This window comes from Microtus pennsylvanicus, chromosome 18, assembly GCF_037038515.1.
Source record: "Microtus pennsylvanicus isolate mMicPen1 chromosome 18, mMicPen1.hap1, whole genome shotgun sequence".
NCBI lineage: Eukaryota > Metazoa > Chordata > Mammalia > Rodentia > Cricetidae > Microtus > Microtus pennsylvanicus.
In genome coordinates, this window is record NC_134596.1 from 16,970,258 (window position 1) to 16,989,401 (window position 19,144).

The 19,144-nt window shown below is 46.6% G+C and overlaps 1 protein-coding gene across 1 annotated transcript in view; it reads left to right on the forward strand.

Moving 5' to 3' along the window:
• The window catches only part of Adamts17 (ADAM metallopeptidase with thrombospondin type 1 motif 17), a 315,038-nt gene that overhangs the window by 43,808 nt on the left and 252,086 nt on the right, over positions 1-19,144 (forward strand). The window contains exon 4 of the mRNA XM_075952745.1: positions 11,481-11,650. Coding sequence (XP_075808860.1) covers positions 11,481-11,650 — 170 coding nt within the window. The remainder of the gene's footprint in view (positions 1-11,480; positions 11,651-19,144) is intronic.

Consider the following 19,144-nt stretch of genomic DNA (forward strand, 5'->3'; position numbering starts at 1 on the left):
ATAGTGGTACCAGTATGTTGTAATATGGAGCGGCGGCGGGGCTACGTCCCCAAAACCCCAGCCGCCTGCCCGGCTAGCTTATGCCCCAAAATAATTACACGGACACTGTATTCATTTAAACACTGCTCTGGCCCATTCCTATCTAGCCTCTTCTAGGCTAATTCTCACATATTAATTTAGCCCATTTCTAATCATCTGTGTAGCGCCCCTAGGTGCGCTTACCGGGAAGATTCTAGCCTAAGTCCATCCTGGGTCAGAGCTTCATAGCGTTCGTCTTCCCTGGAGCAGGTAGCATGGCGTCTCTCTCTGAGGTGTCTGCTCCGGAGAGGAGAGCTGCGGAGTCTGAGCTCACTTCCTCTTCCTCCCGGCATTCTGTTCTGTTTACTCCACCCACCTAAGGGTGGGCCTATCCAATGGGCCTAGCAGTTTCTTTATTGCTTAGCCAATGAAATCAACAGATTGATATATGACACTCCCACATCACCAGTAGGTTGGGCTGCTTATAGGTAGCTACATAGGGTACAGTCTCCAAAATAAAGAGACATTGTCTTGTCAGGATGAGGTAAAACCACTTCTTAGTTGGCATAGATAATTGTGTCAATCTGTCTTTCTCCTCCTGTCAGACTTCTGGAAGGGCTTTAGCCCACAGGTGTTCATAATATGCTTCCGAACCCCTAATATCCCCTCAGCCACATCCTTCTGTGGACGGGGAAGAAGGAAATCACATTTGAGCTAAGACAGCGCATAGCTGCCTGTAACTCCAGCTCCAAGGGATCAAACACTCTCTTCTGACCCCTGTGAGCTCCCGTATGCATGTGGTACTCAGAAGCTCACTCAGGTTAAACACATATACCTATATAGACATCTCCATTATAAGTGACTGTAACTCACAGACAGCCAAAGACCTCTATGTATTTGATAAGGATGTACACATAAGATGTCTGAAAAAATTCCCATTGTTCAGTATAAAAAAGACAAATCGGTTCTTGAAAACCAGCAAAGAAGGGGCTGGAGAGATGACCCAGTCAGCTTGGCACTCGTCTTGCAAGCTCAGGGGTCTGAGTTCTATCCCCACAACCTATGTATTAATGTTTTACAAGCTGCGCATTGTGGCCCAAGCTTGTCATCCCAGTGCCAAGTGTGCCTTTTTTCCTGCATGTGCACACAGACACACATACATGCGCACACACATGCGCACACACATACACACACGAGCCAGAGCTCAAATGACTCTACAAAGAAGACAATACAGACAATCAGTCTGCAGGATGCTGAGCACCAATGGCCACCAGGGAAATTTCATTGGAATCACCTGCAGACACCACTTCATGACCACTCCTGTAACAGCTGGATGGTAATGAAGAAAAGAAGGGCATTAATGAGAGCTGACAGGTTTAGGGAAGTTAAACCGTCACACTCTGCTACTGGGACTAGGAAATGGGACAACCATTTTAGAAAGAGTTTGGAAGTTTCTTAAAACTTTGAAAATTGGGACATGACCCAGCCATTCCACTTCGAATTTATATATCCAGGAAAAAAATGGTATAAAAACGTATACATCAATGTCCTGAGTGGTATTGTTCACAGGAAAAAGAAAGGAAAAAAAACCAAATGCCCATCTACATGTAAATGGTAGCTAAAATGAGTATGTTTGTGGGTGGAATCTAACTTGGCTATAGGAAGAACCATATACGGATATGTGCTTCGTCAGTCACAGCTAAACTTTGAAATCCATCTGTGAGTTAAAGAAGCGAGGCGGAACAGAACATATGATGTACTTGTATGAAATGCCTGGAGTCAGAAAAGCTTTCAGACTGAAAGGATTAAATTTGTTAGGGGTAGAGTGGAGGAAGACAGAGAAAACTAAGGAGTGGGTGGCATTTATTAGGGTGACAATTAAACTATCCAAAGTATAGTGGCCCCATAGCCCTGTGAACATACTGAAAACCAGAAAGTCAAACCCTCTAGTCCTCTAGTTGGGTTTTACAGGGTACCCCAAAAGCTGCACATGAGATGTTCTCATGAGATGGAGTTGTCTGACGGGGAATGAATCACATTCTGATAACTTGGGCTAGGTCCCCAAAGGCAAACCTGGCCTTTTCTCCCCTCCCTGTGCTAGTCAGCCAATAGTTTAGATGTTCTCCTGCATCTTAGGGGTCACCTGGAGACCCCACAGGCTTTCCATGAATATGCGGTGCTGTGGAAAGATTGTGGGAGTTTGGCGCATCCGGAAGAACCCCAAACAGCCTAGAGGCCCATAGGCTACAGCTACGTTGTTCTTTCCTCAGCTCTGGGAATAGTGAAGGGTGCCATTCTCCCGTTTATCGTTTGCTTCATTCTCTCACTAACTCACTTTAAAACAACGAAAACACCCACTGTGTGGCCCATCAGTGTAGTGGTGGGAAGGGGGAGAAGGGCTGATCCAATTCTCCAAACCTTGGCAGCCTGGGGAACCTCACAGGCTCTGGGCAGCCTTTAGGAGCTGGGGGAGGGAGACAGAGTCTTCCATTGGATTTGGGGTGGAAGCAATGGAGTTGGAGAATTTGGGTTACTAGCTGGCCCCTCCAAAGGTCAAGGAATTCTTTAGCTGTCTGAAGATTTTTGTGCTTCCTCGTGGAAGATGAAAAGGAACAATGCCCAGGTGTCCACGGGGGATTCCAGGTGCAGAGAAGGGCGGATTGCTCTGCGGGTTTCTGTTTGTCTTGTCTTGCTCTGGTTGAAACATGAACACGTTAATTAATTTCTTCCCCCAAGCTGTGTGCCGGTGGAATGTTCTATTTGCCCCCCTCCCCCCCCCACCCCTCTTCCATCAACTTAGAAGATAAAGCTGTCAGGCTCCGGTAGCCTAAGTTAATCTTTCAGCCAAGGGCTGCACTGAAGCGGGTGGCGAAAGGACCAGGATAATTCCAAACACTGGTGTGTTTTCTTTGGGTTTTGAAACTGCCAGACGCATGGGAGCATGGCTCTGAGGTGATTATCTTATGGGGACTCTCCACACTGTCCTGCCTGGGCAGCTGTACATACATACTGTGGTCACCTGCCCTGTCCATGCTTCCTAAGGGTAGAAAGAAAGTGCCTGTCAGGGCTAAACCCACCTCCTACCTTCACCTTACATATTTGTATGTTGAAGCCCTAACTCCCATTACCTTGGATGTACCAGCATTTGCAGTTGTTAGGATCTTTCTAGAAAGAAGGAAGAGAAGACCTGATAGTAACGTGGTTCCCTATGAATGACATCTTCATGCATAAGGGGAATTTGAGGGGCTGGGGAAATGGCTCCGTGGAAAGTACTCACTGCACAGGTAGGGGGGCTGCGCTCAGGCCCCTAGAGCCCATGAGAAGCCAAGGCAGTAGCATGTGTCTGTGAGCCAGAACTCCTAGAGACACGGAGACAAGAGCAGAGAAAGCCTGGCTGCTGGTGGGCCCACTAGCCTGGTATATGCAGCAGCCAGCAAGAGATCTCATCTTAGAGGAGGAAGGCAAAGACCCACACCTGAAAGTGTCGTCCGCTCTCCACATTCACGCTGTAGCATGGCCATGCTGAAACTCTCGTAGGGACGCATATTTGCATGCGTGCGTTCACAGAGGGAGGAATGGGCAGAGTGGCGTGATTTAAAGAATGAATTTGGAAACACACAACACGTAAAGACACAGGAATAGGAATAGAAGACAGTCTTCCGTGAGCCAAGGAGACCCAGAGTGGATTTTCTTTGTAACCTTCAGAGGGCCCCAGCCCCAGAGACGCCTTCATCCCATACAGCCAGCTTGCACAAACTACACTTCTGCGGGCTTAGCCCCGCCCCTCTCCCGGCCTGTGGTACTTTGGGACAGATCAAGTGAGATGAAACTATTATTTCATTTACAAGTACATTTTTATGTTTACTCAAGGTGGAGATGAAGAACACAGATTGACGTAAAATTAACTATAAGATTTGGCATTCTTCCTTAACTTGGGGTTTTCTGTGCTGGTCATGCTGAGACTTTTTACCAGCTTAGACTTTCTCTAGATGAGTGTGACTTGCATTTCCTACCTGCCTTCATTTCTTTTATTTATTTATTAATTTTATTTTTTTTACTTTTGCTTGTTCTTTTTGAATACAGTGGAGGTTCTATCCTCATCCCCCACCACCAGGAAGGCAGCTTTCCCAAAGGCTTTCTTCTATTTCCTGGATTCAGGGTCCCAGCAGGCATCTTCAGCCATGGGTACTCAGAGGGACAAGACTTCACTTGGCTTTCTTCTCCCCAGCGCCCAGCTGTGTGGGGTCTGGGCCTGATGGGTGCTTGCTGATCAACTGTGGCTTTCTTTGCTGGGCAGGAAGGTGGTGAGGAGAAGACTGGTTCTTCTTGCTTACTTGGCTGTAGGTTGCTGTCTACAGATGCCCCCGGAGGGGAGAGCAGCAGGCATGGACTGAGGGTAAATCCTTCATGGACTCCTTTTCCTCAGCAGTCCATCTCGAGGAGGTTCTCTGCCCACTCTAGTCCCTATGCAGAGTTCGCCGGGTTGCCCCATTTCCTCACCTCTGAAACAGACAATTGACGTCTCTGACCTGTGACCCTGCTCTCCTGGAGACCTCGTGACTCTCCCCTTTTGTTCCCTGCAGCCCCCTCTCTGTGGCCACCTTCAGTTTTGCTGGGCAGCGCCCTCTCCCTCCTTCCTGCTGTTTCCCCTGAAGAGCCACCCCCTCTGCTCATTTCTTCTGCCCTGGCCTTGCTGTCTCTCATAGTCCAATATTGGCTCCCTCTCCCCCATCTAGTCGTGTGGTTTTGCTGTCTCAGAAGGGTTGGCTGATGCGTCCTAAAAGCCCATCTGATTTTATGTCTTCTTGTGAGCTCTGAGTCTACGCACCCATCAGCCAGTTTCAAGACCTCTGAACTGTACCTTAATACTTCCCCTCCCCCCAACCAACACCATGCTTTTCTTTATTGCTGGTATGCCTAAATCAGTAACTGGTTCCATTACTCATGAGGTAACCGTGATTCCGCAATCCAGGAGCCCCTCTTTATGCTCTTCCCATGTTTGTCCTGTCAGCCCCAGTGTTGCGAATTTCACCTACTGAATCTGCTGTGTCCTTCCACCTGTGGCTTCCTTCTTGTCCATAGGAGTCTATTCCCCATTGCAGCCGGGGTAGCACAGTCAACATATAGACCTGAGGCAGCATCTCACTCATGGAATAAAGAGGAAGAACACTTGACACGTTCCTGTTGACCTTCCCTGTTTGCTCCTGCCTGCTGCTCAGGCACCATCCAGTTCTTGGCCTACTGTTTCTAGAATATGCCATGCCCCTTTCTTTTCTTGAAGCCTGTGATGGTTTGGATGAGAAATGTCCCACATAGTCTCTGGAATTTGAACACCTGGTCCCTAGTAGATGGTGCTGTTTGGGGAGACTTAGGAAATATGGCCTTGCTGGAGGAAGTGCGTCACTGCGGGGAGGACCTTGAGAGTAACAATAGGTCCACCATTTCCGGTTGGCCCTCTACACCATGCTTGTGGTACAGGATGCAAACTCCTAGCCCGTTGCTCCAGCTGCCATGCCTGGTGCCTATGTTCATGCCTCCCTATTATGATGGACTCCAGCCCTCTGGAGCTGGAGTCTAAAGAAGCCCCTTACTAAGAGTTGCCTTGGTCATGGTGTTTACCACAACAATGGCAAAGTAAAGATACAAGGCCAGGGTACACACAGCTGCTCAGGGTGTCAGAACTGGTACATTTTCTCTGCTGATTTAAGAATTATAAAGTAGGCAAAAGAAAAAAAACCTTACCAGAATCCTGGGGAGTTCTAACAAAGCACTATATAATACCATAAAAAATAAAGGACCTCTCTCTCGGGTGTCTTAATCTTATTAATGAAAAAGACGGGCTCCAATGGAAGTTTGAGGACAGTCTATTAGAGTTTAAAAGAAGATTTCCAGGGCAGACAAGCTGTAAATCTTGCAGTTGCCCTAAAGGAAAATAGAGAAGGGAAGTGGTATGTGTGTGTGTCGGGGGTCATTCCACTTGATTTAAGTTAGCATGAAGGTCAGCTCATGGTGGGAGAGAAGCGTTAGGGAAAATGATGCAGAATTTTTTTAAATTTATTTATTTATTAAGGATTTCTGCCTCCTCCCCGCAACCACCTCCTATTTCCCTCCCCCTCCCCCGATCAAGTCCCCCTCCCTCATCTGCTCAAAGAGCAATCAGGGTTCCCTGACCTGTGGGAAGCCCAAGGACTGCCCACCTCTATCCAGGTCTAGTAAGGTGAGCATCCAAACTGCCTAGGCTCCCCCAAAGGCAGTAAGTGCAGTAGGATCAAAAACCCACTGCGATCCTAGATGCCCTTCAATGGAAGAATGGATGAAGAAAGTATGGAATATATACATATTAGAGTATTACTCAGCAGTAAAAAACAAGGACTTCTTGAATTTTGCATACAAATGGATGGAAATAGAAAACACTATCCTGAGTGAGGTAAGCCAGACCCAAAAAGAGGAACATGGGATGTACTCACTCATATTTGGTTTCTAGCCATAAATAAAGGACATTGAGCTTATAATGATGCAGAATTTAAAGCCTACTTAGGTTGTGGCCAGTATCTGAAAGAGAAAGACAGAAGAGAATAGAAAGGAATAGTCATATGCTAATCCAGGAAGGTAGACAGACCCTGCTGAACACCATGGTGGTGCTGAGGACTTCACTGGAGGGCAGGAGTCTTGGAAGGAAAAATCCATTAAGGTGAACCCACCTTCCTAGGTCCCCTAGTCAGGTCCCCGACTTGCCCTGCCTCACTCCATTAAGGCGGAAACATTACCAGGTCACCCAGAGAGACACTCCATTCTTTACTAGAATGTTCCCATTCTGGACTTGCTGCCAGCATCTCTATGATCCCCACTGGTTTAACTCTTCCTGCCCCTTGGTTTCACCCACATTGTGACCTTGGGAAGCCTCCTTGCTAAGGTCTGACTATCCTGTGACCAGTTCATTTGAGTGGCTGCAAGAATTCGTTGTAATTAAAAGGTAGGTCCACATGGGGGCACTCTTGGAAGAAGTGGCCTAGTGGGAAGTCTTTGCCTAGTGGGAAGTCCTTATGTCATTTGGATATTTGTCTCAAAAAGGCATCTTCAAACTCTGATCCATCTTTTGCCCTTCCACTGTCCTTTAGGACATGACCAATCCACACACAGGAAGTCCCATCAAGAAGTGTGATTGTAGATGAGGTTGGAGGTAGCCCAGAGCAAATTGAGGTCACATATTCAAACAATAAAAAAAGAAAAGCAAAAAAAAAAAAAAAAAAAAAAAAAGAAGTGTCCTATGCAGGCAGCATCTGCCACCCTCACCAGAACAGAACTAATACAAATTCCAATTCCTTTGGAACTGTGAGCTGAATAAACCTTTTCTCAGTATAACATTGCCCGTCTCAGGCATTTCATTGTAGTAATGCAAAGCTGACTAACGATGCCCTTAATTTAAACTGTGGTTCTTATATCCTCCTCCCTTAGATTATCTCAGAGCACTGTCTGCTGCTTCTTCCTCGCACTTGTCCAATTTACAATTTTATATCCCATTTCCTGTTTGTTTGGTTAATGCCTATTCCTTCCTGATGGTCCCCAAAACTGTGGCACTGCCATACCACACTTGGGTACTTGACCATGATCCGTTAACTGAGCATCTTCTGATTCTACGCATAGGCAGTGGTTTCTGCACGCTTGGTGTCTTGTGGCTCTGAGCATGGCTGAAAGATACAGTGAGGCCTGGTCACCTCTCCTAGCCTGATCCTATTCCCTTGGCAGAGGGTAGACATGGGTCACAACAAGGGGAGATGATTTGAGCTTCAGGGGTTCCTCATTTGGAAATGTAACCACACAAAGAAAAAAAAACAGCAGTTATTTTCCACTTTTTTTTTAAAAAAAGGAATTTACATGAAAAAAAAGGTGGCTTTTATAAAAATGACTTGGCCTTGGAGGAAGTTATTTAAAGAATTCATACTTGGAGAGCAAAAAAACGTTTCCCTCCTTCTTGTAAGAAACAAAAACGAAGAGGGCATTCTTTTTCAAGGATGTTGGATTTATACAGCTGCCAGGAGCTTTACCTGCCTGGCAGCTCAGCTGCACTCATGGGATCATTATTTCAAGTCAAAAAAGATAGTGTTCTATAAACAAGGTCTTTGTCTTTTTTAAATTTTTATTTTATTCTTTAAAGAAGCGTTTCTTTCCTTTTCGTTGAGCTGACAAACTCTTTGGAGAGCATCGAGTCTGTAAGCTAAGTGTGTTTGTACGGACTTTAATACCACACCTAAGCACCCGTGGCTGGTCCCATTTGGGCCCAGGCCGTAACTTGACTTGGATGCACTGGCCGTGGGCATCTGGGATTTGGGAATGTTGGGTTGTCAAGAACTCTGGCCTGCGTTAACCCATCACCATTGCTGGCAGCTCACTGAGGGGGTTTTGCTAGGTGGTGACTCAGAATGCAGTTGGACATGCATTTGGGTCTCTGGCAGTGTTGTGACCCAGCATCAGAGTGGAGCAGAGTGAGGGGGGACTAGGGAGCAAATGCATATCACTTATCGCTTGTGGTTCCTTTGAGGCACCAAGAGGAAACTCTGGGTAGGATTTCTTTTGGCTTGTGATTTCAGAGTATTTCAATCCATTCTAGCGGGAAAGGCATGGGGAGGATCCTGGTCATGATTTCTGATGCAGTAAGTCTTCTTGACTCTTGGATGCAAAGAGGTCACTAAAATTAAGAAGGCCCTCTGAGTCTGCTCCCTCTATGCCCCTCCGTCTCTAATGCAGTATTCCATCTGCTGGAGCAGCTTTGCCCTATCACACAGTCTCCATCTCTGAATTGCAAAGTGAAAAGAAGGGACAGATGGCTCAGGCGAATTCTGTAGAACTCCCTACATTGGTGTGAAGGGTCTCCCGGAATCCCCTACCTAGCTTACAGATAAGCTGGAGAAAACCATAGTCTGTGTGGTTGAGACAAGGTCTGACTTTAAGTTCGGGCCTCTGGTTGTCCCCTGCCCCGTGAGCCACATTGAGGACACATTCCTGCTTCTGGCTTTGGAGGGCTGATACCAAGGCAGGCACGTGTCGTCTTCGGCATTTTCATTAGTGCCACTGGTCTTTGCCATGGTGGCCTGAAGTGCCTGTCCACTCAAGGTTGCCCAGTGCCCTTGGGCATCTTCCCCTATTTCCTCCACTCTGTTTTTTTCTGCCCTGTAATTTGCTTCTGTGATGGGGAAAGACATGCTCTTCCTGTGCCTGGCACAAAGAGCACATTGAGACCGTTCCTGGGAATGGCCTTAGGACACTGGTGTCTCGCACAGCGGGAGATGGAGGAATTCAGGGAGGAATTTCATGTCCAATATTTTATCTGCCACCCCCCCCCCGAGATTGCTTAAAAACTTCTTTATTTTTATTTATTTATTTGTAGAACTAGAAATTAAATCCAGGGCTTCAAGCATGCTAGATTAACCTTCTACCATTAAGCCATACCCATATCCTGATACTAGATTTTTTTTCAAGAAAAAGATATTATAGCCCATTGGTTAATTAATAACTGCGAATTTTTTATTCACCAAGAACAAAATCAGTAACTATATTATTATTTATATTTTGTTTTATCTTGTTTTGGTTTTGGTTTTATGAGACAAGGTTTCTCTGTGTGTATCTCTGGTTGTCTTGGAACTTGCTCTGTAGACCAGGCTGGACTCGAACTTGCAGAGATCCACCTGCCTCTCCCTCCCAAGTACTGGAATTAAAGGCATGCGCCATCACCATCTGGTCCCCAGTATATATTTTTAATGTGTGTGCTTATATGTATGAATGTGGTAAATGGGTGTTGTGTGGTGTGTGTGCACCTTCATGTGTAGACGCATGTGCCTGTGTGTATGCAGAGGCCAGAGGAGATCAGAAGGGTCCTGCTCTTTTAATCTCTGCCTGTTCCCTTGGGACAGGGTCACTTGCTGAACCTGGAACTAGGCTGGTAGCTAGTGAATTTCCCTGCCTCTCCCAATTCCATAGGCCTGGTTACAGGCATGCACCACCTCCCCAGCCCCTGTTTGCGTCAGCACTTTTGAGAGTTCTCAAACGTGTAGAACAAATAGTTATTTAAATAATGAAAGTCTAATATTTAGACTACCCTTCATAGCTTCATAGCTTTTTTTCTCTTCCCTGTCTTACCCTCTAAGACCTCGTGTATCTTCTATAAATGTCAAATTGTCCGCTTTGATGGCTAATTGGAGTAAAGGGAGAATAAATGGAGAATTTTTAACAAATGGAAGTAGTTATTTAAGATCTCCAAGTGATTACCACCTTGGCAAAGGAAGCTGTGGGCTTGACCTTAGAAATGACTCCTGGTGTCTGGGGTAGCAGGGGAGAGCCAGGGTTCAATCTGGCCAGGTTGTGTCCTGGTTGACAGTGTGAGGGCCATCTCCCAATGTGGTTGGGGACCCCCCCCCATTCCAGTCACAGGCCTGCTACCTGCACTTGATCTCTAGTGATGGAACCTAGCACTGTGTGATCCAGAGACTGGGGTTTCTTTTGCCTTGAAGGCAATGGTGGTATCTGTGAGCCTGGTGGTATCTGTGATCTGTCTATCAGGGTGTATTTATACACATTAGGGATTTTAGCATAAACTATGTTGAGGCTCCCTACTCAATACAGTAGCAGCCATGGAACACTAGGGGAGGGGGAGGTGATAAGGGTGGAGGGAAGGTAGGTCCCCTCTCAAGTGATTCCACACTTCATCCCCACCTCCAAGTGGGACACCTGCTTGGGGAGAGTATTCAAGTCTTCAACATTCTATCTCCAGTCCCCAAATCCAGGGTTTGAAGACTGAGTAGGGCAGTGGTTCTCAACCTGTGGGTTATGACCCCTTTGGAGGGTGGGTAGAATATCATATCTGATATGCTGAATAGCATATCACATAGCCTACATACCAGCTATCTACATTGTTATGATCTTGCTATACTTTTCTGATGCTTCCCTGCCTGTTGATGTTTGTGGCCCCTTCTAGACTCTCAGCACAATTGCTAGGATGCTTAACTCACAGGGGAGCATCCTGGCCTCAACCAAGCCTGTTTCCTTGGTTCCAGATGTCATTAGGGAAGTGGAGGTACTTATCATGCATGTCTGTGTCATCACCGGAAGAACCCCCCTCTCCCTCATTTCTGTGTGCAGGCGTCTCTCCCTGCCTGCTCTGTGTGGCTCTCCATGTTCTATTAGGAATGGGTTTCTAGTTTCTGATGTTCATCCTCAGGTAGCTCCTCGACTGTGAAGATAAGCACAGTAGAGGTTCATTTGATGCCTGACCCCTCAAGCTCTTTCTCCAGCTCCCTACTAGTGCCACGAGTGACTGGGAACACAGGCCACCCCATGTAACCATGGAGCTCTGCATGCTTGGGGCTCATCCAAGGCCGCTTGAGACTGACTGTTCTCTTGGGACCTTTCCTATTACGGTTTCGTAAATCAATAATCCAAGAACTGCACACGTCTCCGTCATTTTCTAGAAAAGAAGCCCAGGAAGGACAAGCCGTCACGGGACTGGAGGGAGCGGAGGAATGCCATCAGGCTCACCAATGAGCACACGGTGGAGACCCTGGTGGTGGCCGATGCCAACATGGTGCAGTACCACGGGGCAGAGGCTGCGCAGAGGTTCATCCTCACTGTCATGAACATGGTGAGTCCAGAGAGGGCCCTGCCATTGCTGGGTTCAGATTTCCCTATGAGCGGAGCTCTGGAGGCAGGGGCGGCACCCTTATCCGGAGGCAAGGAGGCAGCTAGCTGGGGATCACAGCCTGTGACCTTGAGAGCAGATGCAGTGAGTGGGAGAAAGTCTGATTCTGAATTCTCCCTGCCGTGATGTTTCGATGCTCAGGTTTGCTCAGTGATGGGACTGCTCATCACCATAATTTCAGGATCCTTGGTACATAGAAGACCTATCCCAAGTGATGGTCACATTGAAGGGAGAATCATCCCCTGGTCTCCTAATGATGAGACTACTTGGAGAAATTGGGGTCAGACCTTAGTTGGAAAATAGCTTACTATGGGCCTAAAGAACTTGTAGGAACTATGAGAGACTATCTATTGAGGATGCCAAGACAGTGGTTATGAAGTCACTGTCTTTCCCTCTAGGAGATAGAGGGAAACCTTTATGCAGAGGGTGGGTGAGGGAGAGCCTACCTCCTCAATCAGTAGACAGCGCAGGCTCTTCAAAGGCATCCACGCTCCACCCAGCCACCTGTTTTCCCAGCAAGTGCTTTTGAAGGCCTTCAAAAACCTTTAACATTGTATTCTGTGCTGGGGCTACAAATGCAACATGCAATCTGGTCCTTCCCTTGGGAGGCTCTGGTCCCAGCAGGCGGAGCATCCTTTCCACCATAGAGACATCTGCAGGGAGCCCTGCTTTGCAGGTGGAGGCTGCTGCTAGTGATGATCCTTCAGCACGAGGTTTCACGAAGGAGCAAATCTTGATTTGAGAAGAGGGAAGTGTTGGTGGGGTGAGGATGGGTGCAAAGGTCACTGTGGGTGCAGCAGGTGCAAGGCTTGGAGGTGGGTGCATCGGGTCCCTTCAGAGGGAGGTCAGATGATACAGCTGTAGCAGGGACTCCAGCATCCTTGAAGGAGTGTGGACGGATGTAGACAGTGGGGACTAGGGGAGGTGAGCAAAGGGTTCTGAGGGGTAGGGTCTGAGGCCACCCAAGTGTAGGAGAGCCTCATGTTCAACTCAGTGTTTGGAGAAGGCGCCAGAGCAGCTGCATGCTGGGTGGGTTGACGTGAGGACCGGCGAGTAGATGGCTTGCGTGTGGGAAGAAGGTCTGAGCCGATGGGCAGGGCAAGTGGGTGGAAGAACTCCAGGGGTCAGGTGGGGAAAAACTGACAGGACTGAGGGAGTGTCGGGAGTAGAAACCCCCAGCTTACCTGGTCTTACGTGGGTGCCTGGACAGATGGTGGGCCTTCTGGCCAAGAAAAAGAGGAACCTTTGGACTCCTGGAGGAGTTTCTCGGTAGACAAGCTGAGCTTAAGGTGAGAGACTGGGCTAGAAGGCTTGGCTAGAAAAGGAACTTGGGGCTTCTCCCCCAGCGCTGGTACCTGAAGCCTTAAGAGTGGCCAGCGCTGTCCAGATGCAACAAGTCCTGTGAGTAGAGAGTTTTGGGGTACAGTAACCATGTGGATAGGCAGAAGAACCAAGGAGGAGGTTGTTTATAAGGAAGGGGTGATGGAAATGGAAAGCTGGTTAGCAATGCCAGATATAGATATAACAGGTTTAGGGTACAATACAGCAGCATGAGACAAAGATTGTTATTTGGGGCCACAAGATTCACTAAACACTAATGAGAGTAGACTGCTCTAAGGCATTCGGGGTTGGGGATGGGTGATAGTATACCTGCTTCCCCAGAATCTGTGCGGTCTCAGGGCCTGCTGTACTCAAGGACTCTTGGGCTAGGGCTTGCACAGATCCTAGAATGCATCAGCTCTTGTTTGCCTGAGGGAATGGAGCCTGGATGATGAGAAGAATGCTAGCTATGACGAGAAGGCTAGGTTAGTGGCTCCCGGCTTAGATATTGGAGGATAGTGGTGGTGGTGGTGGTGGTGGGGGTGTCATGGTCCTCATGAGTGATAAAGTGTGTGTATGTGACTCTTGTTCACATTTAGTTATGAAGGAGGATGCTTTGGGCTCTAGAGGTGACCTGGGAGGGTCCATGGGGCAAGATGGGACCCAGAAGCTGGAAGGATCTGAGGATCCCTCCTGCTAGAATCTGTGTTCTGGCTATATTGTAATTGGAACTGGGGACCCGGAAGGCTGAAAGGCCTGCACCAAGCTCACCAGAAGCCCTGTGGGGACAAGAGGCCCACAGCTCATTTCCAAGAGTCTGAAGGGAGTTCAAGGGCAAGGAGGCTCTGGGCATCAGTAGGTTCTTATGCAATATCTTGGGCAGGGCCATGACATTAGGCCCAAACCCTTTACCCTAACTGGCCACAGGGAAATAGATGTTGATGCCCCCCCCCCATCCTGCAGTGGTGATCCAGCTGGTCAAGAGGATGAGTCCCTTATGCCCTGCGGTATGAGGCTCCCTTCCGAGACTGCTCTTGTGTTTTGTGAGAAGCCTCACCTCTCTTGCCTTTACCTTGATCCTCAGAAGTGCCTCTCCTGGCAGAATAGTTCCAGTGGTATGCGATCTAGTCATGAGGCATTGGTATTTGCTTTTATTTTTTCCCCTTTTTTATTTTTTTTAAATTTATTTATTTATTAAGGATTTCTGCCTCCTCCCCGCCACCGCCTCCCATTTCCCTCCCTCTCCCCCGATCAAGTCCACCTCCCTCATCAGCTTGAAGCGCAATCAGGGTTCCCTGACCTGTGGGAAGTCCAAGGACCGCCCACCTCCATCCAGGTCTAGTAAGGTGAGCGTCCAAACTGCCTAGGCTCCCCCAAAGCCAGTAAGTGCAGTAGGATCAAAAACCCATTGCCATTGTTCTTGAGTTCTCAGTAGTCCTCATTGTCCAAGAAAACTTTCCCAACATAAAGAAAGGTATTTGCTTTTATAAACTGACTTAGACCTAGGAAGCTCTTTAATCACAGCTGGGAAGGGATGGGATGTTACTCTGTATCGCTCTACGTACCATTCACTACAGGACATGAAGACTGTAAGATAGGGGACTAGAGACATTCTAGTCCTTGCTTACCGTCCTATAGCAGCTTACGGTAGGTTATCTACAGTTCGGTTATCTACAGTTCACAGCCCTGGTTGGGGGCCAAACACTTTCTATTTGGATTTGAGGTTTTCTGAGGAGGTCTACGATTTGTTAAGGGAAATTGCTTTGGGTAAACATTATGGTGTGATGATGTTCATCCCTACAAGTGTCTATGTTTGTGATTTCAGGACTTCTAAAAGTCAAAAGCAAATTAGTCAAGTCCTCAGACCCCTGTGAGATAGCTCTACTCATTTCAACCCTTTCTTGCCGTGCTGGTCACAGTACACGGTAATCAGTTCACCCCCAGACACTGGGTCTTTCTTTAAACAAGCCGAGCCTCCACCATCTCCACTTCCTGTCTTCAGTCCAAGCATCCTGGTTTGTGAAATCTCCAGATTTTTTTTTCCTGCCTGTGACCGTTGTGGCCTAGGGAGTCTGAGATGGTGGGATACCTGGTAAGCCTGGAGGAAGGGAAGGGACTCTGGCTAGGGTTGGGCCCCCAGTATTACACAACTTTCCAGGAGCAATAAGCAGGAGCAGGTCCACGGAGCCCATCTGTCCTTTTCCAGACTGTCTTTTCTGGGGCTGCAGGGTTGGAGCAGCTGGCTCCTCAGGGTCCTTGGATTGGAAAGAAAACTGTTTGGGTCGATGGTCCTCGTTATTTGGTCCTGGGCTGTGGAAAAGAGCAACTCTGATGTCTGGCAATCATCCCCTTCTTGTCACTCCGTCTTGTGTGTCTGTGGGCAGAGATCCTGCACCGCTGTATGTCACACTCAGACAAGCAAAGGGAGAAACTAATAATTATTTCGATCCATGCAGAGAAGGAATCCACCAAAATCTAACACCATTTTTAATAAAATGTGTAAAAAGAACAAAATCAAATGATCTCAGTATCGTAAAAGCCAAAAATAAACATTCCACAATTGACGTGGTGTGTGGTGGTAGACGGCGGGAAGCAAGACAGATGAACACTGATGCCACTCCATTCAGCAGAGTGCTAAAAGTTTTAGCAAGAGAGGTTGGGAATGAATGAGTGAATGAATGAATGAATGAATAAATGCATGCCATCTAAGTAGAAAGAGACAGAATGGTCTCTGAGGTTCACAGGTGATATGGTGTTAACTAGAAACCCTGAAAATTACACACAGGCATGTGTGTGTGTGTGTGTGTGTGTGTGTGTGTGTGTGTGTGTATGCATTTATATGTGTGTGCATGCGTGTGTTGTTATAGCAAAGTAACAGCGTAAAACCCAACATCTGAAAATCCAGTGACATATATGTAGAGAGAGGCTATTTTATTTCTTAATATATTTGTCATTTGTATGTAGTAAGTATGTGAGTTAAGTTTGTATCAGCTACTTTTGCTAAAAGTGTTTTTCAGCTGTAGGAATTTCCTAGTGGAATTGTTACAGTCACTTATGTATACTAATGTATCATCTGCAAATACAGGTACTTTGAATTCTCCCTTCCTATTTGTATCTCCTTGGTCTCCTTCAGTTGTCGCATTGCTCTAGCTAAGACATCAAGTACTCCATTGAATAGCCATGGAGAGAGAGTAGACAACCTTTTCTTGTTCCTGATTTTAGTCGAAGTGTTTTGAGTTTCTCTTCATTTAGATTATACTGGTTGTGGGCTTGCTATAAATTTTCTTTATTCAGCATGGGTGGGGAGATATACCATCCCCCACCTCCCACTCCTCACCCCTGCTCTCATCAGCTCCTGAGGCACGTGGGAGAGCTGGCCCTGAGGTCATCGGAGCAGAAGCGCTGTCCCTGCTCCTCAGCAGCTGCATCACTTGGGAGAGTGGCCACTACACCTCACTTGGACCACACAGTAGAGCTGGCAGTGAAGATGTAGGTGTGAGAGAACCAACCCTGATGATGTGAAACCTGGAGAACTTGCCCCGCCCCTTGCTCATAGCTGAGAGGAGTGAACCAGCCAGGGCAATGCTGGAAAGCTCACCCTGGTGGTAAACTACCCAGGCCCAGAACCAAGGTTAAATGTTGGTTCACCCCAACATTCACCCCATCTGTGATCTGCTGGAGCATCGGGTTGTGGGTGGGGGTGGGGCAGGTTGGTCCTGTGGACCCAGGGTTGCAGGATCTTAACAACAGGGGGTAGCAACAGGATGTCCAGAAAGAGTTCCAGTGAGGGCCCTGTGTGAATGGTGGAGCACAAACCAATGATTCTTTGTGATCGATGCCTGTGTGTAAAGATATATGGACAAATGGGTTTACTGTGTGGCTCACTGTGTCACACTGCAGCTCTCATGATGAGATTTTCCCTTTCTCCTTTCACCCTTCCCCCACCTTTTTCTCTTAAATTTTATTTTGTTTTATTCTAGAGGGATGGGTGGGATTGGGAGGCATGATATGAAAGACACAAAAAATAAATAAATAAAAAGAAAATTAAAAAAGAGTGTTCCTACATAAGGAATCTTTTGTAACGTATAAAATAATTTAAAAAGAAAAAATGAATTGCCTTTATTATGTTAAAGTATTTATATCCCTTATATCCCTAGTCTCCTCAGGACTTTTATCATGAAGCGGTGCGAGATTTTGTCAAAGGCCTTTTCAAACTCCAATAAGATGATCACGTTTCAGTTTGTTTATGTGGTGGATTACATTTATTGATTTACATATGTTGGATCTTCCCTGAATCTCTGGGATGAAGCCAACTTGACCATGGTGATGATCTTTTTGATGTGTTCCTGGGTTTGGTTTGCAAGTATTTTATTTAGAATTTTTGTATCTATTTTCATAGGAGATATTGGTCTATACTTTTCTTTTTTGGTTCTTTGTATGGCTTTGGCATCAGGGCAATAGCAACTTTGTAAAAAGAATTAGAAAATACATCCCTTCCGTTTTTCTTTTGCAGAATAATTTGAAGAGTATTGGTGTTAGTTATTCTTTGAAGGTCTGGTAAGATTTTGTTCTGAATCCACTGACCCTGGACATTTCTGCTTGGGGAATTTTAATTCTATTTTCACTGGCATTATGAGTCTGTTTAAGGGGATTATTTGATTTTGCTTTAATTTTCTGTGCCTTTGATCTAGGATTCTTCTTCTCCCTTTATAGGTTTGGTCTTTCTTTCCATGGTATCCTAGAATTTCTAGATGTTTTGTGCCTAAATTTTTTTTCTTTTTTTAAAGATTCATTTATTCTTGCGTTTATGTATATGAGTGCTGAATCTGATCCCATTATGGATGGTTGTGAGCCACCATGTGGTTGCTGGGAATTGAACTCAGTATCTCTGGAAGAGCAGGAAAGTTCTCTTAACCACTGAGTCATCTTTCCAGCCCCTGGATTTTTTTTTTCCTTGAGATCTGACACTTTCTTTGACTGACCTGTTTCTCCTACTTTATCTTCAAAACCTGAAATTCTCTTTTCCACGTCTTGTCATTGGTAAGACTTTCCTACAAAGCTTTTGTTTGGTGTCCGGAGGTTTTCATTTCTAGCTTTATTTGTTTATTTTTCTTTGCTGATTCTTCTTTGTTAAGTCTCCTTGAAACATTTTTATTATTTCATCCATCTGTTTGTATTTTCATGGTAAGGCATGTGTGTTCATATTTTCCCTAAGGTCTTTGAACATAGTCATAATTGGTATGGTTGAAGTCCTTGCCTTGTGTTTCAGCTGAAGTACTCTTCCCAGGGTCTACTGCAGTGGGATTGCTTGCTTCTGGAGGAAGCACATTGTCTTGGGTGTTCATGTCTGGATTTTTGAGCTGGAATCTGGGGACTTGAAGTTATGATGATTGACATGTTTCTTGGTGGAGCTGTCTGCTCTTGCCTTAGTTGAGTGGATGGTCTGGGTAGCTCCTGTCTACTTTGGATCCTAGGCAAGTGTGAAGGCTGTGGGCTCCCTGTTAGAGAGTGCTTCTGTTGGTTGGTGTGTGACACAAACAAATAGGAATGGCTTAGGAGGAAAGACTGAGAGGGGAGGCAGGAAAGATCCAGGGGAACCCTGGATCCACAGCCAGAGGCAGAGCCCAGGAAGTGGAGGTAGGGTAGGAGGAGGGGTCTCCTGCTGGCACACTGCTGCAGGACTGAGAGGGAGTCTGGAGAGACTGGGACAAAAGAGCTAGGGGGTCTGGCAGCATTTCTTTAATTCTTTAACTAATTGGCTCTCAAAAGCCTTTTGTGCATCCCAAACACAGCACAGGGATTTGTGTCATGTGCACAACCCAGTTAGGAGTGTTTCCACACACATGGGATTATATTATTTACCCACCTCACCGGTCCTCAGGCAGCCACGAGCATTGAAAAGTCCCTGTCCTGAGCTCGCCTGTTGTTTTTTTTTAAGAACTGTGGCAGAGGATGAACTGAGCCATACAAGGTTAAAAAGGAATCCTATGGAAAAACCCAGCTGCCTCCCACCTGTACCCTCTTGAAGCAGACACAAGAGTTGATGATGGAGTGAAGAGACACCTAGGAAAAATGGCCTCGGGCAAAGAACTTTGTGGAACCTGGAACAGGAAGCTT